This window comes from Xenopus laevis, chromosome 5S (assembly GCF_017654675.1).
Source record: "Xenopus laevis strain J_2021 chromosome 5S, Xenopus_laevis_v10.1, whole genome shotgun sequence".
Taxonomy (NCBI): domain Eukaryota; kingdom Metazoa; phylum Chordata; class Amphibia; order Anura; family Pipidae; genus Xenopus; species Xenopus laevis.
Window position 1 is genome coordinate 57005224 of NC_054380.1, and position 25305 is coordinate 57030528.

The window sequence follows — 25305 nt, forward strand, 5'->3', positions numbered from 1 at the left end:
TGGTATATCTATGCATATTGGGCATCAAAGTGTTCAGTAGACCCCTGGCGTTCATATTTAGGATGTTTTATGCTGATAAGTTACGAAATGTGGGGCATATAATGGGGTAAAATTCAAGCTTTGTGACAATTTTCAGAAATTTGATAAAAAACGTTATGTTCAGCATTGCTTTGCAGTTTGGCAGTTTGCAGTAGAAACACTTATTTACCCATATTGGATTCGTCAGAAGGGGGAACGAGGCCTGCATAAGGCCGATGTGAAGTTAGGCAGGGTCCCTTCCCCCCTGTAGATGAGAACGTGTAGTTTCGGTCCCTCTCAGTCCCCCCCCCTGCTGGGGGTAGAACAATGGCCCAGGACTTTCGGCGGGAAAAAAGGGGGCGGGCTGGAGGGCCGGGCCAGGGGGCTGTAAACCAGGAAGGGGTTCTTAAGGAGAGGCAAAGTGACAGCAAGACAGATAACTTTGTTTTTTCTTTCTAGAACACTTACCTGAAGCTGCACTGAAGCGTCGCTGGAAGATGGAAGTGAAGAGGGGAAGAATCGGTGCGCCAAGAAGGAGGGTCCTGCGTCCTCAGAGGTTCCGCGAAGAAGGTGAGGCAGCTTCGGTCATCAGCTCCGGAGCCAAGAGGAAGGTAACGTTCTCTCCCCAGGGAAGAAGCCCCTGCAGGATACGCAGAAGGGAGGACGGCATCATCGCTGGAGGGGAAGGTAGGAGCAGCCGGCAAGAAGACGTCGAAGGCAGGTCGGAAGAAGACGGCAGAGGCGCAGACCAGGAAGTGCGTGAGTCATCGCGAGACTTCAGTGACGTCACTGCGGCTGGAGGTAAGGAAGCCAAGTCGGATCACACTGCCGAGAGTCCGGTAAGAGGCAGCAGGCTTGGGGGCAGCACGCTTGGGGGCACAAATCCTGGGACACACCAGGAGCGCCACAGGGACCCCACCCCCACCAACCAAACCCCTAGGGGCAGCAGAGCCCCTAGGCAAACAGGCCCAGCAGCGGGAAGGGGGGAAGAGGGGGGGTAGGCCCTCAGGGGGGAAACCACACGGGGGGGGGCAGACTCGCCCCAGAGCAGGCCCTTCCGCTTCACCAGCCCACATTGAGTTCCCCAGTGGGGGAGGGAACAGGGACAGAGACCCCTACGGCTCAGACGAAGGAGAATGGGGGATGGAGGCAGAGTCCACCCCAACTAGGCCCTCGTACAGGTCCACAGGCCCATTTCCCCAGGGGGGAAGGGGGGAGAGTTCCAGGCACAGGGGAACAGGGGGACACAGGCTTCCCCAACCACCAAGCCAGAGGTCCCAGCCCCATTTGTACAGGGGTGACGATTTCGATAACTGGGAAGAGGAGGAGGATTCTTGCTATGTCGTCGACGAATATGATTATGAGGATGATGTGGAATTTTTTCCTGCAAGCAGGCAGTGGCATAACCAAAGGAGACCTGTGAGGGATCTGCATTGGGAAGACACAGGTCATAGTACTAATCGTGTGCCGAGTTTCTATTTTAGGAATAGAGAAGAAGAAGAGAGTTGGTTGCAATGGAGAAGGGAGAGAGAACAGAGGCAAGAAAGGGAAGCAGAACCTTCAAGATGGCAAAGAAGAAAAGAGAGGCCATCATCCAGTGCAGCTGGGCAGTCAGAACGAAATGGTGATGCGGTTCCTGGTCCAAGTATCTACACGAGAGGCTACTATGGGTAAGTTGAATTTACAAAAGAATGTATATTCTGATATGGACTCTAATTCTGATGGGTCGGATAGTGAAGCAGAAGGGGGAAAGATCATAGCATTAATTAAAAAATATTTTAAAGGTAAAGTGCAGGAAAAGGGGGTAGAAAAAACAAAGGAAAGTACGCAGTCTATGGTTCCAATTGGGGCAGCAGATACTTACGCATGTGCACTTACTGCAACTGCAGATCATTTGCCGAGGAAAGTTAGGAAAGATATTGAGGCTGGAAAATTTGTCGACATTTATGACATAACGAGGGAAGCAGTACAGGCAAACGAGGATGGAGTGAAACAAGAGGAGAAGGGGAAGAGGAGTAAAACAATATTTGAATGGTTGAAGGGTTTTTTGGTCTTCGCAAGTGTGTACTTAGAAAGAAAACCAGAAGAATGCTTGAACATAATAAAGTATATAGATACAATAATTGATACATATTTGTTTTACAAAGGTTCTTCCTGGTCAGACTATGATAGGGCTTTCAGGAGAAAGATAGTGAGTAGCAAGGTTTTGTCTTTTGGACAAAAGGATATAGACTTGTGGACAAGATGGGTGTCCAAGGATAATAGTTCAACTGGCAATAGCTATAAAGCACCTTATGCAGTCAAACCAAAAAATATATGTTTTGCATACAATGAGAAACGGTGTACTAGGGGCTATGCTTGCAAATTTAGGCATGTATGTTTGACATGCGGATCCTCTCATGCGGTGAGCGAATGTAATAGAAAGAAGGATGGGCAGGCAAACAGGCAGCCTTTTTGAGCGGCTTACCAGAAGAGCGGAAACGCCAATTCAGACGGGCAGGCTAAGTAAGGCATTAGCAAGTTACCCGGATAAAAAAGCAGCATCTTTTCTAGCAACAGGTTTTTTAGAAGGTTTTAAGATCCCAGTTTTACATTCCCCTCCCCCTAGCAAAATTTTTAAGAATTTGAAATCAGCTAGTCGTCATACAGGAATATTAAAGCAAAAAATTGACAAGGAGTTAAAAGCAGGGAGAATGGCAGGTCCATTTGAGGTTTCACCTATAGAGGGGCTAGTGGTGTCACCTCTAGGAGTAGTCCCAAAAAAGGAGCCAGGAAAATTTCGAATGATACAGCACCTTTCACATCCGGAAGGAGCATCAGTTAATGATGCTTTAGATGAGGCACAGTGCAAAGTACAGTATCAGTCGTTCGATGAGGCTTTAGAAATAGTGAAGAGTCAAGGAAAGGGGGCTTTGTTGGCAAAGGTGGACATTGAATCTGCATTCAGGCTTTTACCCTTACATCCAGAAAGTTTTAGGTTGACAGGTTGTCATTTCCAGGGAGCATTTTATGTGGACCTATGTCTACCCATGGGTTGTGCAATATCTTGTTCATTCTTTGAAACTTTCAGTACCTATTTGCATTGGCAATTGTATAAAAGAACAGGCAACAAAGCTATAGCTCACTATTTAGATGATTTTCTGATCATGGGGCCCAGACACTCGGAGATTTGTCAAGACACATTATTAATATTTTTGCACATGTTGAAGGAATTGGGTGTGCCAGTGGCAGAGGAAAAAACGGTGCATCCAACCACAAAGTTGACTTTCCTGGGTATCGAGATAGATACAAGGGCCAAAGAATGTAGGCTTCCAGAGGAAAAGGTAGTTAAAACCAGGCAAGCAGTTAGGAAATTAGCATCATCGGCTAAAGTGTCACTAAAAGAAATGCAGCAAACTCTAGGCTTATTGAACTTTGCATGCAGGATAATACCGATGGGCCGCATCTTTAACAGGAGGTTGGAGAAATCCACATCAGGGATTAAGAAACCATTCCATAAAATAAGGGTCACAAAGGATTTGAAAACGGATTTGAGAGTGTGGAACAGTTTTTTATCAAATTTTAATGGTGTGAGGTTATGGGTAACAGAAGCACAGCTTAATCAGCAAGTAAAGTTGCTCACAGATGCGTCTGGCAGCATGGGTTTTGGGGCTTATTTGGCAGGAAAATGGTGTGCAGGCAGGTGGCCACAAGCTTGGCACGACAAAGGTTTAACAAAGAATTTGACATTGCTGGAGTTATTCCCAATTTTGGTAGCACTAGAGCTATGGGCCGAAGAGTTGAAGGATAGGGCAATTAAGTTCCTTTCTGATAATATGGGAGTGGTTCATGCTGTGAATAACCTGTCATCAGACTCAACCCCAGTAATTGGGCTTCTAAGACATCTTGTATTAGTTTGTATGAAGTTCAATATATCATTCAGAGCCCAGCATTTGCCCGGGATAGAAAACACCATAGCAGACGCTTTGTCCAGGGAAAAGTGGGGGATTTTCTTTAAGCTTGCTCCAAATGCAGAAAAATCCGCTCATGTGTGCCCTGATAATTTGTGGCAGCTGGTGACCCCCTTTTAGAAGAATTGTGCGAAAGGGCTATATCTGAAAAGACTCTTTCCAGCTACAAAAGGCATGGAAGAGATGGCAGCTATTCTGCAAAAGCGGTAAGAATGATCAAGGCATTAAAGATCTGCTATCATTTTTAATGGTTCTGTATAGAGAAGGAAAGTCAAAAGCAGGAGCCATCACCACATTAGCCGCAATTTCTCATTTTTCCATAACAAAGGGTAGACAGGATATAACACATGACCCATTAATTAGGAAAATAATGAAGGGATGGGCAAGAGTTGAGGGTCCCAGGGTGGATAAGAGAGAGCCCATAGTGGAAAACAGGTTAAAAAGGATAATGAAGTCACTTGGGAAGGTGTGTTCAGACCAATTTGAATACATTTTGTTTAAAGCAGCTTTTGCATTGGCATTTTGGGGAGCCTTTAGGATAAGTGAATTGGTTCCTCCATCCAAGAAGGCAACAGATAAAGGCTTAATGCATCATCAGGTTCGGATGCAGGAAGGAAAGTTGCTAGTTTACATTCGCAGATCAAAAACAGATCAGTTGGGTAAGGGCACATGGGTCGGCATAGGAAAAACGTCAGGGATAACATGCCCTGTCAAGGCCTTGCAGGATTACAGGAGGGTGCGCCCAGCAGAGGGGCAACTGTTGTTAATTCACAAGGATTCAACTCCCATGTCAGCATTCCAGTTTAGACAGGTGCTAAAAAAGGCAGTAATTGCGAATGGATGGGATCCTAAGAAATTTGGATCACATTCCTTTAGGATCGGGGCAGCAACGGAGGCAGCAATGAGGGGAGAAATGGTGGATAGGATAAAAAGGATAGGGAGATGGCAATCCAAGGCATACAAAAAATACATACGCCCCATAAATGTAGCGGAGTAGTGAACTTAATCCGTCTTCTCATTTAATTTTGCAGCAAAAGTTAAGACTACTTGCAACATTTTGATCATAGGCCACTCATTCATTTTTTGGGCAAGAGAACATACAGCAGGCAAGCAGTTGGGGTTACCAGAGGAACACATGAAGATTGCATGGCAGGGTTGGAGAGGTATGAAGTGGGAACAAATGAGAGGTAGGTTGCATAGCACAATACAAAAGTACAATTTCATACATTTGGTGATAGTACACGCAGGGGAAAATGACCTTACGTCAAGAAAGACCCCGGCATTAATAGAGGACATGAGGAAGGACCTTGAAGAATTAATGGCAGACAGCAAGGTAGGGGGCGTGGCTTGGTCAGACATTATACAGAGAGGCGAATGGCGCGGAGCCATTTCCCCCCAGGGCATTGAGAAAGCCAGGAAAAAAGTAAACAGGGCCATGCACAAACTCATGTGTTCCTCTGGTAATGGGGTAATTAGACATGACAATATAAGGTATCGGCAAACCCAGCTTTTCAGAAAGGATAAAGTACATTTGACGGAGGAAGGTTTGGATTTGTTCTGGGCAAATATCAGGAACTTTATAGCGGAATGGTGGAGGTCGCGGTAGGATTAGGTGGGCCATGGAAAAAGGATAGGTAGCACCCTTCCCTCTCTTTTCCATTGGGTGGCGTCAGTGCGGCTCCAGGAAGATGGATGGTTTTCAGTGAAGTGCAGGCCTATCCTTGGGAAGTCACGAGTGTGGAGCAGACTTTGACTGCACGGTCTTGTCTGAGTCATGCGAGAGGCTGGGTTAGCGCCAGTATTGCACATGATGGGGGAGCAGGAGGATGGGCTACTCGTTGGTCAACAGAGGGTGCTCTGCCCCATGATCCCTGCTCCCTTAAAACGTTTGGTTACGGTATGGGCAGCAGTCCCATGTTCTTCACGAGTATAGGAGCCGCAGCTGGTGGTCAGGGTGTACCTAGTCCTTTAAATATAAAATTGTTAAATAAAAAATGTGACCTCCACAGATTTTGCCACCATAACAAGTCTCTGTGTTTTTATTAGGTCGGTGGTAAACACAATCGAAAGGGGGTAGGGGGATCCTTTTGCCTAGGGGGAACGAGGCCTGCATAAGGCCGATGTGAAGTTAGGCAGGGTCCCTTCCCCCCTGTAGATGAGAACGTGTAGTTTCGGTCCCTCTCAGCCCCCCCCCCTGCTGGGGGTAGAACAATGGCCCAGGACTTTCGGCGGGAAAAAAGGGGGCGGGCTGGAGGGCCGGGCCAGGGGGCTGTAAGCCAGGAAGGGGTTCTTAAGGAGAGGCAAAGTGGCAGCAAGACAGATAACTTTGTTTTTTCTTTCTCCCACCCTCCCAGCCCAGGTCAATAGGAAGAAGTATACAAAAGACGGTGCTCCAGGGTTCTCGCAACTGATCGCCTTGAAGGGGTCAGGAAGGAATTTTTTCATCAGGCTGCTAATTGGCTGAAAGCACCTGAGTTTTTTGCCTTCCTCTGGGGTACCATTATCTGTGTTGGTCAAATAGGTACTCCCATGACACAACTGCGGCTCCTAGGTTTTGGCATCAGTGCGGCTCCAGGAAGATGGATGGTTTTCAGTGAAGTGCAGGCCTATCCTTGGGAAGTCACGAGTGTGGAGCAGACTTTGACTGCATGGTCTTGTCTGAGTCATGCGAGAGGCTGGGTTAGCGCCAGTATTGCACATGATGGGGGAGCAGGAGGATGGGCTACTCGTTGGTCAACAGAGGGCGCTCTGCCCCATGATCCCTGCTCCCTTAAAACGTTTGGTTACGGTATGGGCAGCAGTCCCATGTTCTTCACGAGTATAGGAGCCGCAGCTGGTGGTCAGGGTGTACCTAGTCCTTTAAATATAAAATTGTTAAATAAAAAATGTGACCTCCACAGATTTTGCCACCATAACAAGTCTCTGTGTTTTTATTAGGTCGGTGGTAAACACAATCGAAAGGGGGTAGGGGGATCCTTTTGCCTATGTGTACTTTCTGAAAATATATGGTTTTCTGGGGTCTCTGTACTGTTAGGTGGTCTAATGTTGCATAATACACACACCGGGTGGTTATATTGCAGCAGCCAGCGCGTCAGCGGTGAAAATGTCTATACATATTGTCATTTGGGGGTCTCTGTGCGCCACATAGTTTGGTATATCTATGCACATTGGGCATCAAACTGTTTAGTAGACCCCTATGTTTATTTTTAGGATGCTTTATGCTGGTAATGATACATGGACAATACGATGCTGGAAAGTTGAAGCTTTGAGGCAATTTCCAGATATTTCACCCAAACCGCCAAATTTGGCAAAGCCTTGCGACTCAGTAGTTTGGAGCAGAAAGGCATGGGTACCCATTTTAGATTCTGTAGAATGTGTACTTTCCAAAAATATATGGGGTTGGGGGTAAACATATATTTCTGTGTTTTTACCCCACAAAAATGCAGTCAATGTGTTGATTTTTCATTAGCTGAAGTTACCCACAGGACAATTTGTATGTGCTAACTTCATTTTGGGGCCTCTAAATGCCATATACTTTGGTAAACTTATGAACAATGGCCAACAAAATGTTCAGAGGAACCCTGGCAATCATATTTAGGGTGCTTTTTCTTAGTACGTAATGACACACGGGTGATATGGTGCTGGGAAGTTGAAGCTTTGAGAGAAATTTCCAGATATTTCACCAAAACCGACAACTTTGGGAAAGCCTTGCGACTCAGTAGTTTGGAGCAGAAAGGCATGGGTACCCATTTTAGATTCTGTAGAATGTGTACTTTCCAAAAATGTATGGGTTTGGGGGGTAAACATATATTTCTGTGTTTTTACCCCACAAAAATGCAGTCAATGTGTTGCTCTTTCATTAGCTGAAGTTACCCACAGGACTATTTGTATGCACTAACTTCATTTTGGGGCCCCTAAATGCCAGTTACTTTGGTAAACCTATGAACAATGGCCACCAAACTGTTCGGAGGAACCCTGGCAATCATATTTAGGGTGCTTTTTCTTGGTGCATAACGATACATGGGTGATATGGTGCTGAGAAGTTGAAGCTTTGAGGCAATTTTCAGATATTTCACCAAAACCGACAATTGTGGGAAAGCCTTGCGACTCAGTAGTTTGGAGCAGAAAGGCATGGGTACCCATTTTAGATTCTGTAGAATGTGTACTTTCCAAAAATATATGGGTTTTGGGGGGTAAACATATATTTCTGTGTTTTTACCCCACAAAAATGCAGTCAATGTGTTGATTTTTCATTAGCTGAAGTTACCCACGGGACTGTTTGTATGCGCTAACTTCATTTTGGGGCCTCTAAATGCCAGATACTTTGGTAAACTTATGAACAATGGCCACCAAAATTTTCAGAGGAACCCTGGCAATCATATTTAGGGTGCTTTTTCTTAGTACGTAATGACACATGGGTGATATGGTGCTGGGAAGTTGAAGCTTTGAGGCAATTTTCAGATATTTCACCAAAACCGACAACTTTGGGAAAGCCTTGTGACTCAGTAGTTTGGAGCAGAAAGGCATGGGTACCCATTTTAGATTCAGTAGAATGTGTACTTTCCAAAAATATATGGGTTTGGGGGGTAAACATATATTTCTGTGTTTTTACCCCACAAAAATGCAGTCAATGTGTTGATTTTTCATTAGATGAAGTTACCCACAGGACTATTTGTATGCGCTAACTTCATTTTGGGGCCTCTAAATGCCAGATACTTTGGTAAACCTATGAACAATGGCCACCAAACTGTTTGGAGGAACCCTGGCAATCATATTTAGGGTGCTTTTTCTTAGTATATAATGACACATGGGTGAATGGTGCTGGGAAGTTGAAGCTTTGAGGCAATTTTCAGATATTTCACCAAAACCGACAATTGTGGGAAAGCCTTGCGACTCAGTAGTTTGGAGCAGAAAGGCATGGGTACCCATTTTAGATTCGGTAGAATGTGTACTTTCCAAAAATATATGGGTTTTGGGGGGTAAACATATATTTCTGTGTTTTTACCCCACAAAAATGCAGTCAATGTGTTGATCTTTCATTTGCTGAAGTTACCCACGGGACTGTTTGTATGCGCTAACTTCATTTTGGGGCCTCTAAATGCCAGATACTTTGGTAAACTTATGAACAATGACTACCAAAATGTTCAGAGGAACCCTGGCAATCATATTTAGGGTGCTTTTTCTTAGTACGTAATGATACATGGGCGATATGGTGCTGGGAAGTTGAAGGTTTGAGGCAATTTTCAGATATTTCACCAAAACCGACAATTTTGGGAAAGCCTTGCGACTCAGTAGTTTGGAGCAGAAAGGCATGGGTACCCATTTTAGCTTCAGTAGAATGTGTACTTTCCAAAAATATATGGGTTTGGGGGGTAAACATATATTTCTGTGTTTTTACCCCACAGAAAATGCAGTCAATGTGTTGATTTCTCAGTAGCTGAAGTAAAGTCCTGAACAATTTGGATGTGCTAACTTCATATTGTGTCTCTAAATGCCAGATACTTTGGTAAACCTATGCATAATGGGTATCAAACTGTTCAGTGGACCCCTGGCAATCATATTTCAGGTGCTTTTTCTTGGTACCTAATATAGTTTGGGATATGCGGAGCAGCAAAATAAAACCTTTGAAATGATTTTTCAGAATTTTGAATTTTTTTTTGAAAAACCGCTATGTTCAGACAAGCTTTTATGTTTGGTAGTTGGGAGTAGAGAGACATAGTTACCCATTTTGTAATCGGCAGAATGTGTACTTTTCAAAAATGTATGGTTTTCTGGGGTAAACCTACGGTTTCAGGATTTTTTGCCTTGGAATCTAAAGCATGCCATTTTCTGCCTTAGTGCTTTCAAAATTCGGTAATATACTGCCGGGAGTTTTTGCTGTACAGAAATCCTAAATCTCCCTAAAACTATACATATCTGGTATTGGCACATTCGAGAGACATAAGGCTTTCCAAATCAGTTGGATTTTCATCCGTAACATGAAATATTTTTCTGGTATAAATTGATATACGATGAAAAATGGAAATTTTTCATTTTTTTTTGTATTTAGTACTATAAATTTTTTTGCACAGGTGGAAATACATGAAAACTCAGGCAGATTTAGAAAGCTCAGTTTCTCCCGAAAAAAACAATGTATAGTTTTCCTAGGTAAACTATAGGTTTCCCCTTAGAAAATGCCCCTAAAGTGAGAGAGCACAAAATGTTTCAAAAACGGCTGGCATTTCGCGTAACCAAAATGTGAAATTCTGCTGGCACTTAAAGGGTTAATAATGCTGTGTCATACCATGATGTGTATCTGAATGTATAAACTGTTAAGTGTCTGATTTGTTGTGGGAGAGATGCTATATATGTTGTCCATATGTTAAAAAATGTGGCTGTGTTTTGTTCCTTTCTGATCGTTGCTTCTAACCAGTCCATGTGTAAGATGGTGTCGTTTTTGTTTTACTATCACTATGGATGGAGAGTCTGTATTTAGCCAGTATTGCAGTATTGCTTTCCTGGCTGCTGCCGCCAGTCTTCCCATCAAGTTCTTTTCTATCTTTGTTAGTTGTGTATAGACTGTGCAATTGCTAAAGATTTCCCATTCTAGTTGCACGTGGAGAGGTTTACCAGTTATCTGAGCACTGTAGTCTGTTACTTCTTTCCAAAATTTTGCAGTATTGGGCATGACCGCAGGTTATGTATTAGATCTTCTTTAGGGGAGTGGCTGAGGCAGTTGTCAGATCGCAGATTACAAATTTTATATCTCCTGAGTGGAGTTAGGTATGAATTGTGTAGTATCTGAAGATTCATTTCCTGGTATCTACTAACTGGAAGTAGCTTCATGGTGTTTGTATGTTGTTTAAGAATTTCAAGAGTTGTGGTGTTTGAAATTTCTGTGGTCCATGTGAAGTTTGGTCTTTGTTCGTTTTCTATTTCAAGTACTGTTCTAATTATTTGATATATTTGTGATGTTGCTTGTTTGTGTATTTGTTTTTCCATACTTTATTAAAGGGATCGGTTTTATCTCTGTCAGGTAATTGTTTAATTGCCTGTTTTGCAAAGTGGAGAATTTGAAAGCTTAAAAATATATGTGATATCGTGAATGGGAATTTTTCTATAATTTTTTCCCGAGACAGTACTACATGGTTGATGTCTACTATATCATAGAGGTTTTGTAGTCCGTTCTCCCTCCATTGCAAGAGAACCGGATTACATATACCTATCGGAAAGTCTTTATTACCTATCCATGTTAGAGAGATATGTGACGATAATTTTAGTTTATTCCTTACCGCTTGCCATGCTTTGTATGTGTCTATAAATAAGGGATTGTTACTTAATTGCGGTGAAATATTGGTTATAGGTGTGTGGAGTATGTAGTTGAGGGAATAGTGTTCAGTTGTGTAGTGGTCTAGGGCAATGTTGTATACAGGTCTCTATTGAGAATCCAATCTCCCACATATCGAAGAAGGGCTGCTTAATTATATTCTTTGAGATTGGAGAAGTTTGTTCCACCTAAGTGTTTGGGTTGCTGTAATTTGAAAAGGCTTATTCTTGGACATTTTCTATTCCAAATAAAGGTCCTAAATGATTGGTTTAGTTGTTTTTGGTCTGTTGAATTTCCGTGGTACGGTAACATCTGTAATGGGTATAGGAGTTTGGGAAAAAAGACCATTTTGATGAAATGTATTCTAATAACTGTCATTTTAATGGGTGGTGCTCACACATCAGATATCCTGTCACAGCATACCAACTCTCACAGTACTGCCTTATAATCTAATGTCCAGAACCCTGAACCCAACCCATTAGGGCATCTGCTGCCTTAAAAACTGTCAGATTAAAGCTCCACAGGGGATAATAACTCTGTTCATACTAATCACTCTATATTTGTCTCTTACTAACCAGTTATTCACATGACCCACATTCCTCACTTCCACTTTCCTACCTCATATTCATTGGATTGTGGAAACCAAACAGTCAAGAGCCTCCCACAAGGAGTAAATACACTAGAGGATAGGGTGACTCAGTCAGACTCTGGCACTTTCTAGCAGATTTATATATACAGTACATATATAGGGATATTATACCTGTTTATCTGAATTTGTGTGTTGATCTGCCCCTATGGTCTCCTTTATGTTGGGGAGACCACGCTACAGATAAAAACATGGATATCCCAACATAGATATACAATTAGGAAAGACAAAGTGAAGTTACCAGTCTCAAGACATTTTGTGGAAAAGGGCCACATAGATACAGATCTAAAATATATGGTCCTAGAATGTGTACCCACCCAGACGTGGAGGTTAAATACACCAGTTAAATACATCGGCCCCTAATGGCCTTAATAAAGACTATAATCTATATGTGTTTCTATGATGACTCATCTGTTAGTTTCACTGTTTTCTATTTTTTGTTTTTTTCTCTTTTAGCTGGTTTGGGTGTGCAGCGGACTAACGTTGAATGGGGATTCATTTCTATGGACAATCTTGAGCAACTAAGGGGTTAATGTGAGAGGATTACCAGTGGTGATGTAATTTCCTAGATGCAATTTCCTGTGCTGCTCTGTATAAACCTATGTGGACTAATGTTTGTTATTCTACTTGTGCCCTTGGCTTGAGAAAGGGGTCTGTATACCCCGAAACTTCGCCCTTTGGGCTGCGGTATGATTTTATATAATATACTATAATCTTTGCATTTACAAATTTGAGTACTGTGTCAGTTTTTATATTTTTTGTCTATAATATTGGCCACTTCGGCAGTGCCTTTATTTCTGACTACTTGCACCAAACTAAGAGGCTTGTGCGGCAATGCTGACCTTTCTACAGTATATTTCTGGGACATGTTTTGAAACTTACATAGAGAAAGAGCTTAATTTAACTATGCATCATTCCAGTAATTTTAGGCAGATGTGACAGGACAGGTGGAGCTCACTCTAGGTAAGAGAGATAGGCTATTGAATTATACAGACCAGCCAACAAGAGATTAGTGGGGTTAGAGAACCCAATGTAAACCACTGTTCAAAGCCCAGGATTTGTTGGTGTTTGTCACAGCAAACGCTGTCTGGGAAAATAAATCTTCAGATAGACTGAAAGACTGACTGCATTGATGGTTATTCAAGGTGGACTTCCCCTTGTGGGAAAGAGGCCCTTAGTGGGGCCGAATGAAGTTAGGCTGGGCCCCCTCCCCCTGGTTTGTACGGGTTGAGAGGCACTCACTCACTCCTACCCCTCCCACCCCCCTTTTGGCTAGAACAATGGGCTAGTAAGTTGCGGCGGGAAAAAGGGGGGCGGGAGGAGGGAGCTGAGGGGAGTGCCGTGGGGGTGGTTTAGGGGTTAAAAGGAGAAGCAGAGCAGGAGAGCGGGCATTAACTTTTGTTTTAGGGAAGAGGAAGATTCTCAGGCCCCACAGGTTCAGGGAAGATCCAGGAGCAGCAGGGGAGCCTTCGCTAGGAGAAGAGAGCAGGGTAAGATTTTCCATTCCGCAGCTGAAGAAGAGACGACTGATCGCCAGCGGGGAAGATGCGGAAGTGATTGGTTTGTCCGGGGCGTCGCGAGATTGGGAGCGGGATTTCGACGGTGGAAGCGATGGTGAGGAAGATTCGGCTAGCATTCGGCGGCAAGTCAGCGAAGAGGCAGGAGTTCCCGGTGAGAGTTCGTGCGAAGGTTCGGTGAGTGTTGAAGAGGGTTCAGGGGGGGGGAACTGGAGGGGAGCGGACCCAGCAACGGGGGGGGGATGGAACGGGGAACGGGGGGGCGGAGCAGCGGGAACCGGAGAGGGGGAGGGACACGTTAAGCCCAGCACAAGCCCCCCCGGCAGGCACAAGCCAATAGGTAGGCCCAAACTACCGGGTAGGCCCAAGCCACTAGGTAGGCCCAAACTCCTAGGCAGGGCCAAACTCCCAGGTGGGCCCAAACCACCCAGCGTTCTCAAACCACCCAGCGGGCCCAAACCGCTCAGGGGGCCCAAGTCATACAACGGGCCCAACCTTCATAATAGGCCAAAAATCCCCATTAGGCCCATGGCTCACAACAGGCCCTCAGCCCTCAGCAGTCCCACGGCCACTAGTAGGACCCCGGCCACCAGCAGGTTCACGGCCCCTAGCAGGCCCACAACCCCCAGCAGGCAAAAGGCCCCCAACAGGATTGGGTGCTCCAGCAGGACCACGGCCCCCAAGCAAGTCCACGGCCCATGGCAGGCACAAGGCACCCAGCAGGATTAAGGGTTTAAAGGGTTGTTCAGGCCCCAACATAAGGGAGACGGTGATGGGTAATCCCGGCCCACAAAGGGAGGGAGTGGCATTGGAGGAAGGGGATTGTGAGTGGGTGGAAGAGGGGGAGGGATGCAGCTGGGGAGGGTACATTAGGGACGAGGGGGAATGGGGGATGGAGGCAGCAACCACCAGCAGCAGCATGGCCCACAGTAGGGTGGGTCCAGCAGCAAGAGGTGGGGGGAGCTCCAGGCTCAGGGGGAGCAGACCTCGGGGCAATGGGGGGTTCGGGAGGGGGCCAGTCCCAATGTTCCGCAAACTGGTCTCAGCCAGGGATGGTTATGGTTTTGGGGGTTGGGAAAGGGATTATGATTTTTATGGTGGGCAAGATGAACAGGCATATGTGAATGAGATGCAATTTTTTCCCATAAGCAGGCAATGGGTGAGGGGAGGGAGGGCTAGTCAGTGGGAGGATTATAAGCACAATGGTAATGGGATGCCGAGTTTCTATTTCAGAAATAGAGAAGAGGAGGAGAGCTGGCGGCAATGGAGGAAGGAAAAAGAAATGAGGATGGAAGAAGCAGGACCTTCTCGGAGACATGGAAGTGGAGCGGGGCAAACGGCACAGAAGGAGGTGGCGGTTTCGCAGGAAGTAAGAGCGGCAGGAGGGGTCAGAGATGCATCTGTTGGTGAGTTGAATGAGCAAAATGCTTTTGATTCTGAAACAGATTCAGAGGACTCAGAGAATGGGACAGAGAGTGAGAAATTTTTAGCAGTCATGAAGCGGTATTTTAGAAAGAGTATGGGGGAGAAAGGGGGGAAGATAGTACAAGGAAGCGGAGTAGTAGGTTCGGTTATGGGGGCAGCAGACACATATGCTTGTGCTTTAACGGACACATCTGCTCATTTGCCAAGAAAGGTAGTGAGAAATATAGAAGCAGGGAAATTTGTGGATATATATGAGATAACGAGGGAGGCGGTGCAGTCCAAAGAGGAGGGTGAAAAAACAGTTGAAAAGGGCAGAAAGAAGTCTATTTTTGATTGGTTGAAGGGGTTTTTTCGTTTTTGCTAGTGTGTATTTAAAGAAGCAACCAGAGCAGTGCTTGAATGTGATAAAATATATGGATACGATAGTGGATACATATTTGTTTTACAAGGGGTCATCCTGGTTTGATTATGACAGAGCTTTTAGGAAGAAAATAGTCAGTTGTAAGATGTTGTCTTTTGGGCAGAAGGATATTGATTTGTGGACTAGATGGGTGTCCAAGGAAGGTAACGCAGTTGGCAGTGTCAAAGTGGGATCTGCATTTAAACAGAGGAATGTATGTTTTGCGTACAATGAGAGGAGATGTAGTAGGGGATTCGCGTGCAAATTTAAGCATGCATGTTTATCATGTGGAGCTTCGCATGTTGTAGGTGATTGTTTGAAGAAGGGGGATAATCAGGGATTTAGGCAGCCCTTTCGAGCAGCTACACAGAAGAGCGGAAACGCCAATTCAGACGGAAAGGCTAAGTGAGGCGTTGGCAAATTTTCCAGACAAGAAGACAGCAGAATTTTTGGAAAAAGGTTTTATAGAAGGTTTTAGGATACCAGTGTTAACCCCCCCCCCGCCAAACGGGAAAGTAAAAAATTTAAAATCAGCTAGTAATCATCCAGAGGCACTGAAACAAAAGATAGAGAAGGAAGTAGGTTTGGGTAGGATGGCAGGCCCATTTAGTGAGAAGCCTATTGCAGATTTGGTGGTGTCACCATTGGGAATAGTACCGAAAAAGGAGACGGGGAAGTTCAGAATGATACAACATTTGTCATACCCAGAAGGGGGGTCGGTTAATGATGCCTTGGATAAGGAGCAGTGTAGGGTACAATATCAATCATTTGATGAGGCATTGGAGGAAGTGAAGAAGTTAGGGGGAGGGGCATTGTTGGCAAAAGTGGATATTGAATCCGCATTCAGGTTGTTACCTTTGCATCCAGACAGCTTTAAATTAACCGGTTGTTGTTTTCAAGGAGAATTTTACGTTGATCTTTGCTTGCCAATGGGTTGTGCCATTTCTTGCTCTTATTTTGAGATGTTTAGCACATATTTGCATTGGGAATTGGATAGAAGGACAAGGAACGGAGCTACAGCACATTATTTGGATGATTTCCTAATTATGGGACCTAGCCAATCTGATATCTGTAAGAATAATTTGAGGATATTTTTGCAGTTGCTAAGGGAGCTGGGAGTGCCTGTGGCGGAGGAAAAAACAGTAGAGCCAACCACAAGATTGATGTATTTGGGAATTGAAATAGACACAGAGGCTAAAGAGTGCAGGTTGCCTAAGGACAAGGTTAAAAAGATGAGACAGGAGGTCAGGGCGGTGTTATCGGCAAATAAGGTAGCCTTGAGGGACATGCAGAAGGTCCTGGGTTTGTTGAACTTCGCCTGTAGGATCATACCAATGGGTCGTGTTTTTAATAGGAGGCTAGAGAAATCTACAGCAGGAATTAAGAAGCCTTTTCACAAAATAAGGGTTACAAAGGATTTGAGGGAAGATTTGGTGGTATGGGATAGTTTCTTAGAGAATTTTAATGGAATTCGTTTTTGGAGAAAGGAGGTTCAGGCTAATCAGGAAATCGAGTTGCTTACGGATGCGGCAGGCAGTATTGGATTTGGTGCTTACTTGGCAGGACAATGGTGTGCGGCAAGGTGGCCGCGGGCATGGCAGGAGAGCGGTTTGACAAAAAACTTAACTTTGCTGGAATTATTCCCCATTTTGGTAGCGCTAGAGTTATGGTCGAAAGAGTTGGAAAATAAGGCAATTAAGTTCCTTTCTGATAATATGGGAGTAGTTTATGCGGTGAACAACTTGTCGTCAGATTCCATGCCTGTCATTCGCTTATTGAGGCATTTAGTGCTGGTGTGCATGAAATTTAATATATCCTTTAGAGCACAACATGTCCCAGGGGTGCAAAACACATTAGCAGATGCACTGTCAAGGGAAAAGTGGGATATTTTCTTTAAACTGGCACCGAATGCGTCAAAAATAGCTCATGCATGCCCTGATAATCTGTGGCAGTTGGTGACCCAGTCCTAGAAGATCTATTTGAAAGGTCGGTATCAGAAAAAACTGTTTCTACCTACAAAAGGGAATGGGAAAGATCGCAGCTATTCTGCAAGGATGGTAAGAACGATGAAAATGTGAATGTATTGTTAGCATTTCTAACAGAGTTAAGAAAAGAAGGAAGGTCAAAAGCGGGGGCAAGTACAGCATTAGCAGCAATTGCTCATTTTTCTATAGCACACGGGAAGATAGACATAACCCATTCCCCAGTAGTAAGAAAAATAATGAAAGGATGGGCAAGGGTGGAAGGAACAAGAATAGATAAAAGGGAACCAATAATAGAGCGTAGGTTACAGTTGATATTGAGGTCATTAGAAACAGTTTGTTTGAACAAATTTGAGTGTATATTGTTTAGAGCAACTTGTGCGTTGGCATTTGGGGGGGCATTTAGGATAAGTGAACTAGTGCCTCCTTCTAAGAAGGCACTGGGGAAGGGTTTAATGCTTAAGCATGTTGTTGTACAGGAGGAAGAGGTTTTAGTATACATTGCTAAGTCAAAAACGGATCAGTTGGGTAGGGGAAAATGGGTTAGGATTGAAAAAACAGTAGGGGTAGCGTGCCCAGTGAGAGCAGTAAAAGAGTACATGAGAGTAAGGCCAGCGGGAGTTCAGTGGTTTTTGATACACGAGGATTTATCTCCTATTTCAGCTTTTCAGTTTAGGCAAGTGTTAAAGAAGGCAGTGGTGGCCAATGGTTGGGACCCAAGTAAGTTCGGGTCGCATTCTTTCAGGATAGGGGCGGCAACGGAGGCCGCAATGAGAGGAGATAAGGAGGAAAGAATAAAAGACCTAGGGAGATGGAGGTCGAGAGTGTTTAAGAAATATATTCGACAGGTAAAAGGGAAGGAGTAGGAGTATAACTGTGGTTGATGTCTGTTAATTCGTGTTTTTCAGCAGGGGGTACAACTCCTTGCAGAATCGTGATCATAGGCCATTCATTTGTTTATTGGGCAAGCAGACATGCAGCAGGGCAAGAATGGGGGTTACCGGAGGAAAACATGAAGACTGCATGGCTGGGCTGGAGAGGTATGAGGTGGGAACAATTGAAAGGTAGGTTGGTCTCTACCCTCCGGCAATGTGAATTTGTTGATCTGCTAGTGATACATGCAGGAGGAAATGACTTGACAGTGGGAAAGACTCCATCACTAATAGAGGCCATGAGACAAGATATGGAGGAGGTGATAGGAAACCCGAAGGTGGGGAAGATAGCATGGTCGGACATTATACAAAGGGGAGAATGGAGAGGAGCAATTTACCCTAAAGGTGTGGAGAAAGCAAGGAAGAAAGTAAACAGAGCCATGCACAAAATCATGTATTCCTCCGGTAATGGGATAATAAGGCATGAAAATATAAAATACAAGCAAAGAGGTCTTTATAGATACGATAGAGTGCATTTATCACGAGAGGGTTTGGATTTGTTTTTGAAAAACATTGGTGATTTTGTGGAGGAATGGTGGAGGTCGCGGGCCAGATAGGTGGGCCATGGAAAAAGGATAGTAGGCACCCTTCCCTATTTTTCCAGTGGGTGGCGTCAGCACGGCTCCGGAAATGGTGAGATTTACAGTGCAGGCCTACCCTTGGAGAGTCACTAGCGTGGATCAGACTGAGACTGCACGGTCTTGTCTGAGTTCAGCTGAGAGGCTGGGTTAGCGCCACTATTGCACATGATAGGGAGCAAGAGGATGGGTAACCGTAGGTCACAGAGTGCGTTTTGCCCCTGAATCTCTGCTCCCTGTAAGTCGGTAAAGGTATGGGCGGAGGCCCAGAGGAAATGATAGGAGCCGCAGCTGTGGGTCAGGGGTGCCTAGTCCTTTGTGAATTTGTAAATAAAGAACGTGACCTCCACAGATTTTGCCACTATTCATGTGTTTGTGTTTTTATTTAATTGAAATGTTATGATTGATTTAAGGTAAAGTTAAAAGAAGGGGTTAGGGGGATCCTTAGCCTACTGACATTCATTCATGCCTGTAACCTGTACAGGTACCGTCATTGCCCACATCATTCATGAAGAAACAGCTATGCACACTTTTTTGGGAATAGCACAGACCTGGATTGAGATCCTGGTACATAAACCCAGAAACGTAGGCATCCATACGTTATACGTTACAGCCTTTCAGGGCACCCATATAGAAGAGGTAATCCTGGAAGCCTGGCACATAATGAACTGCGGGAACAGAAACTCCACCACAACTCTACAATAGTTCATATAAACAAGCTGCTGTGTAGCCATGGGGGCAGTCATTCAAAAGAACAAAAGGCCCAAGGTAGACAGCAGATAACAGATAAATTATGTTGTATACAATAACATTCTTTAGAACTTATTGGTTATCAACTATGCATCCTGTGCTTGAATGACTGCCCCCATGGCTACACAGCAGCTTGTTTATATTAACTAATGTAGAGTTTCTGAAGCAAAAACACCCATTTTACCAGTGCAGGGAAACACTACATTCTATTTTCATTCCTTTATAACACTTTAATTTTTTGGTGTTACTGTTCCTTTAAGGATATTTTGTGGTTTTCCAGGAATTGTCTCCTTCTAAGGAGAGAGGATGACAAGCCATGACTGCCACAGTCTGCTTTGTGACAACAACATCTATGACAGCCTTGTGGATGAAAAGAACTAAAACCCCTTTCCTTCTTCCATCCTCAGACTCATTGTTTATTTAAGTGAAAAATAAAGCTGTGGGCCAGTGAACTTCACTAAACTTTCCCCTATTTACTTACCCTCAATCCACTTCTCTTCCCCTCCGTAGCTTTATTATTGTATATAATTATATTTTGAAAAGAGCTCAGTGAGATTAGATTAACCCTTTAAGTGCCAGCAGAATTTCACATTTTGGTTACGCGAAATGCCAGCCGTTTTTGAAACATTTTGTGCTCTCTCACTTTAGGGGCATTTTCTGAGGGGAAACCTATAGTTTACCTAGGAAAACTATACATTGTTTTTTTCGGTAGAAACTGAGCTTTCTAAATCTGCCTGAGTTTTCATGTATTTCCACCTGTGCAAAAAAATTTATAGTGCTAAATACCAAAAAAAATGAAAAATTACCATTTTTCATCGTATATCAATTTATACCAGAAAAATATTTCATTTTACGGAGGAAAATCCAACTGATTTGGAAAGCCTTATGTCTCTCGAACGTGCCAATACCAGATATGTATAGTTTTAGGGAGATTTAGGACTTCTGTACCTCAAAAAGTCCCGGCAGTATATTACCGAATTTTGAAAGCACTAAGGCAGAAAACGGCATGCTTTAGATTCCAAGGCAAAAAATCCTGAAACCGTAGGTTTACCCCAGAAAACCATACATTTTTGAAAAGTACACATTCTGCCGATTACAAAATGGGTAACTATGTCTCTCTACTCCCAACTACCAAACATAAAAGCTTGTCTGAACATAGCGGTTTTTCATAAAAAAATTCAAAATTCTGAAAAATCATTTCAAAGGTTTTATTTTGCTGCTCCGCATATCCCAAACTATATTAGGTACCAAGAAAAAGCACCTGAAATATGATTGCCAAGGGTCCACTGAACAGTTTGATACCCATTATGCATAGGTTTACCAAAGTATCTGGCATTTAGAGACACCAATATGAAGTTAGCACATCCAAATTGTTCAGGACTTTACTTCAGCTACTGAGAAATCAACACATTGACTGCATTTTTTGTGGGGTAAAAACACAGAAATATATGTTTACCCCCCAAAACCCATATATTTTTGGAAAGTACACATTCTACTGAAGCTAAAATGGGTACCCATGCCTTTCTGCTCCAAACTACTGAGTCGCAAGGCTTTCCCACAATTGTCAGTTTTGGTGAAATATCTGAAAATTGCCTCAAAGCTTCAACTTCCCAGCACCATATCACCCATGTGTCATTACGTACTAAGAAAAAGCACCCTAAATATGATTGCCAGGGTTCCTCTGAACATTTTGGTGGCCATTGATTATAAGTTTACCAAAGTAGCTGGCATTTAGAGGCCCCAAAATGAAGTTAGCGCATACAAACAGTCCCGTGGGTAACTTCAGCTAATGAAAAATCAACACATTGACTGCATTTTTGTGGGGTAAAAACACAGAAATATATGTTTAACCCCCAAAACCCATATATTTTTGGAAAGTACACATTCTACCGAATCTAAAATGGGTACCCATGCCTTTCTGCTCCAAACTACTGAGTCGCAAGGCTTTCCCACAATTGTCGGTTTTGGTGAAATATCTGAAAATTGCCTCAAAGCTTCAACTTCCCAGCACCATATCACCCATGTGTCATTACGTACTAAGAAAAAGCACCCTAAATATGATTTCCAGGGTTCCTCTGAACATTTTGGTGGCCATTGTTCATAAGTTTACCAAATTATCTGGCATTTAGAGGCCCCAAAATGAAGTTAGCGCATACAAACAGTCCCGTGGGTAACTTCAGCTAATGAAAAATCAACACATTGACTGCATTTTTGTGGGGTAAAAACACAGAAATATATGTTTACCCCCCAACCCCATATATTTTTGGAAAGTACACATTCTACAGAATCTAAAATGGGTACCCATGCCTTTCTGCTCCAAACTACTGAGTCGCAAGGCTTTGCCAAATTTGGCGGTTTGGGTGAAATATCTGGAAATTGCCTCAAAGCTTCAACTTTCCAGCATCGTATTGTCCATGTATCATTACCAGCATAAAGCATCCTAAAAATAAACATAGGGGTCTACTAAACAGTTTGATGCCCAATGTGCATAGATATACCAAACTATGTGGCGCACAGAGACCCCCAAATGACAACATGTATAGACATTTTCACCGCTGACGCACTGGCTGCTGCAATATAACCACCCGGTGTGTGTATTATGCAACATTAGACCACCTAACAGTACAGAGACCCCAGAAAACCATATATTTTCAGAAAGTACACATTCTGACGAATCCAATATGGGTAAATAAGTGTTTCTACTGCAAACTGCCAAACTGCAAAGCAATGCTGAACATAACGGTTTTTATCAAATTTCTGAAAATTGTCACAAAGCTTGAATTTTACCCCATTATATGCCCCACATTTCGTAACTTATCAGCATAAAACATCCTAAATATGAACGCCAGGGGTCTACTGAACACTTTGATGCCCAATATGCATAGATATACCAAACTATGTGGCGCACAGAGACCCCCAAATGACAATAGTGTATATAAATTTTCACAGCTGACGCGCTGGCTGCTGCAATATAAGCACCTGGTGTGTGTATTATGCGACATTAGACCCCCCTAACAGTACAGAGACCCCAGAAAACCCTATATTTTCAGAAAGTACACATTCTGACGAATCCAATATGGGTAAATAAGTGTTTCTACTGCAAACTGCCAAACTGCAAAGCAATGCTGAACATAACGGTTTTTATCAAATTTCTGAAAATCGTCACAAAGCTTGAATTCTACCCCATTATATGCCACACATTTCGTAACTTATCAGCATAAAACATCCTAAATTTGAACGCCAGGTGTCTACTGAACACTTTGATGCCCAGTATGCATAGATATACCAAACTATGTGGCGCACAGAGACCCCCAAATGACAATAGTGTATATACATTTTCACGGCTGACGCGCTGGCTGCTGCAATATAAGCACCTGGTGTGTGTATTATGCAACATTAGACCACCCTAACAGTACAGAGACCCCAGAAAACCATATATTTTCAGAAAGTACACATTCTGACGAATCCAATATGGGTAAATAAGTGTTTATACTGCAAACTGCCAAACTGCAAAGCAATGCTGAACATAACGGTTTTTATCAAATTTCTGAAAATCGTCACAAAGCTTGAATTTTACCCCATTATATGCCACACATTTTGTAACGTATCAGCATAAAACATCCTAAATATGAATGCCAGGGGTCTACTGAACACTTTGATGCCCAATATGCATAGATATACCAAACTATGTGGCGCACAGAGACCACCAAATGACAATAGTGTATATACATTTTCACGGCTGACGCGCTGGCTGCTGCAATATAAGCACCTGGTGTGTGTATTATGCGACATTAGACCCCCCTAACAGTACAGAGACCCCAGAAAACCATATATTTTCAGAAAGTACACATTCTGACGAATCCAATATGGGTAAATATGTGTTTCTACTGCAAACTGCCAAACTGCAAAGCAATGCTGAACATAACGGTTTTTATCAAATTTCTGAAAATCGTCAGAAAGATTGAATTTTACCCCATTATATGCCCCACATTTCGTAACGTATCAGCATAAAACATCCTAAATATGAACGCCAAGGGTCTACTGAACACTTTGTTGCCCAATATGCATAGATATACCAAACTATGTGGCGCACAGAAACCACCAAATGACAATAGTGTATATACATTTTCACGGCTGACGCGCTGGCTGCTGCAATATAAGCACCTGGTGTGTGTATTATGCGACATTAGACCCCCCTAACAGTACAGAGACCCCAGAAAACCATATATTTTCAGAAAGTACACATTCTGACGAATCCAATATGGGTAAATATGTGTTTCTACTGCAAACTGCCAAACTGCAAAGCAATGCTGAACATAACGGTTTTTATCAAATTTCTGAAAATTGTCAGAAAGCTTGACTTTTACCCCATTATATGCCCCACATTTCGTAACGTATCAGCATAAAACATCCTAAATATGAACACCTGGTGTCTACTGAACACTTTGATGCCCAATATGCATAGATATACCAAACTATGTGGTGCACAGAGACCCCCAAATGGATATATAGTATATAAAATTTACAAGGCAAAACAAAATAAGGCAGTAAGAGTGAAATGCAAAAAAATCCAATAAAACCACAAAAATCAATGTTTTTTTTTTCCAGACTAGTGTTATCGGCTGTCAGAATCACAGTTTGAATATTTTAGCTGGGCCAAACAGGTTCTACGGCTAGAAACAAGTGAACACAACATATGCAGAGCTGAAAATGCAATAAAATGGCTAAAAATTCAATAAAATGGCTAAAAATGCACCAAAATACCCAAAATTGCAATATAATCACCGAAATAACATACAAAAGGTATTGCACAGTACGGTTAGCGAATACGCTATTCGTAATGGCAATAAAACATTTTTTTCAGCCAAAAAAAGAGACGATGCGATAAGAAAAAAAAAAAAAAAGCCACAATGCCATGTATGTGCGTGTGCGTGTGTACAAATGGTAAATTACATGTTATGTGCGCGTGTGTGCGTGTGCACATGTGTGTAAGTGCAGTGAGTGTAAGTGACCCCCCCAATCCCCAAAAATGTATGTGTAAGTGTGTGTAAGTGTGAATCTAAGTGTGTATTACTGTAATAAGTGTGTGTTGGTGTGTTTGTGTGTGTAATTGTTGCACTAACCTGAAAAAATCGCTGGAGACTGTTGCAGGCGATCAGGAAGAGCCCCTGGAAGACATCTGCCTCGTGGTTCCTGTCTGTGTTCTGTGGGGGCGGAGATCGACGATCCGGTGCAGGCTGCAGCAGCAGGACACGTAAGTAACACGTGCCTGCTGCTGTTTTTGGGCCCCTGGGCGATCGCGCCCCAGGGGCCACTCGATCCCCTGCTCTGCTCGTTGCCTAGGGGCAGGGGATCGAGCAGGAACGGAGCGAGCGGCTCTAACAGCCGCTCCTCCGCTCCAGAACCCGGAAGTGCTGCAGAACGTAGAATCTACGTTCTGTGGCATTTCAAGTTACTTTTCCACAGAACGTAGATTCTACGTTCTGTGGCATTTCAAGTTACTTTTCCACAGAACGTAGATTCTACGTTCTGTGGCACTTAAAGGGTTAATGCATAGGCTTTGTTGTTTTTTTAATATATATTTTATTAATAATATATAATAATAATATTTGTAATAATAAAAATGTTCAGGATAAAGTATATAGTAGTATTAGGTTATTGTTGAGAACCTGAGTGAGTTGTGGTAGATATTGCAGCAGCAATTTAATCAAAACATGATGCATCACCTTAAAACCACTATGCGTTTTATATTAGGTGATGCTGTAACTGCAAAATAAGAACATATTTATTGTATTTAGTTT

General features: G+C 43.3%; 2 protein-coding genes across 5 annotated transcripts in view; one reads left to right on the forward strand and one right to left on the reverse strand.

The window, feature by feature from the left end:
• trappc3l.S (trafficking protein particle complex subunit 3L S homeolog) overlaps positions 1-25305 on the reverse strand; it is a 73788-nt gene that overhangs the window by 9976 nt on the left and 38507 nt on the right. The gene's annotated exons all lie outside the window — the stretch shown is intronic.
• Positions 207-19118, forward strand: LOC108717924. 3 transcript variants are annotated; one of them, XM_041564597.1, is made up of 4 exons: positions 207-1688; positions 12377-13614; positions 14671-14843; positions 18153-19118. In XM_041564597.1, the coding sequence occupies exons 2-4, from the start codon at positions 13532-13534 to the stop codon at positions 18731-18733; spliced, it is 837 nt and encodes a 278-aa protein (XP_041420531.1). In that variant the 5' UTR covers positions 207-1688; positions 12377-13531; the 3' UTR covers positions 18734-19118. The 3 variants fall into 3 exon arrangements, 2 of the variants coding, with proteins under 2 accessions (XP_041420531.1, XP_041420530.1); XM_041564596.1 differs by lacking the exons at positions 207-1688; positions 12377-13614 and having other exon boundaries at positions 14429-14843; XR_001935929.2 differs by lacking the exons at positions 207-1688; positions 12377-13614; positions 14671-14843 and adding an exon at positions 14850-17319.

What these genes read in the sequence shown, in the direction of transcription:
- LOC108717924 (XM_041564596.1), top strand. Translation starts at nt 14,462, where the DNA reads ATGTTCCGCAAACTGGTCTCAGCCAGGGATGGTTATGGTTTTGGGGGT. An exon ending in GGTCAGAGATGCATCTGTTG is followed by an intron (nt 14,844 to 18,152) that starts GTGAGTTGAATG and finishes CGTGTTTTTCAG; the next exon opens with CAGGGGGTACAACTCCTTGC.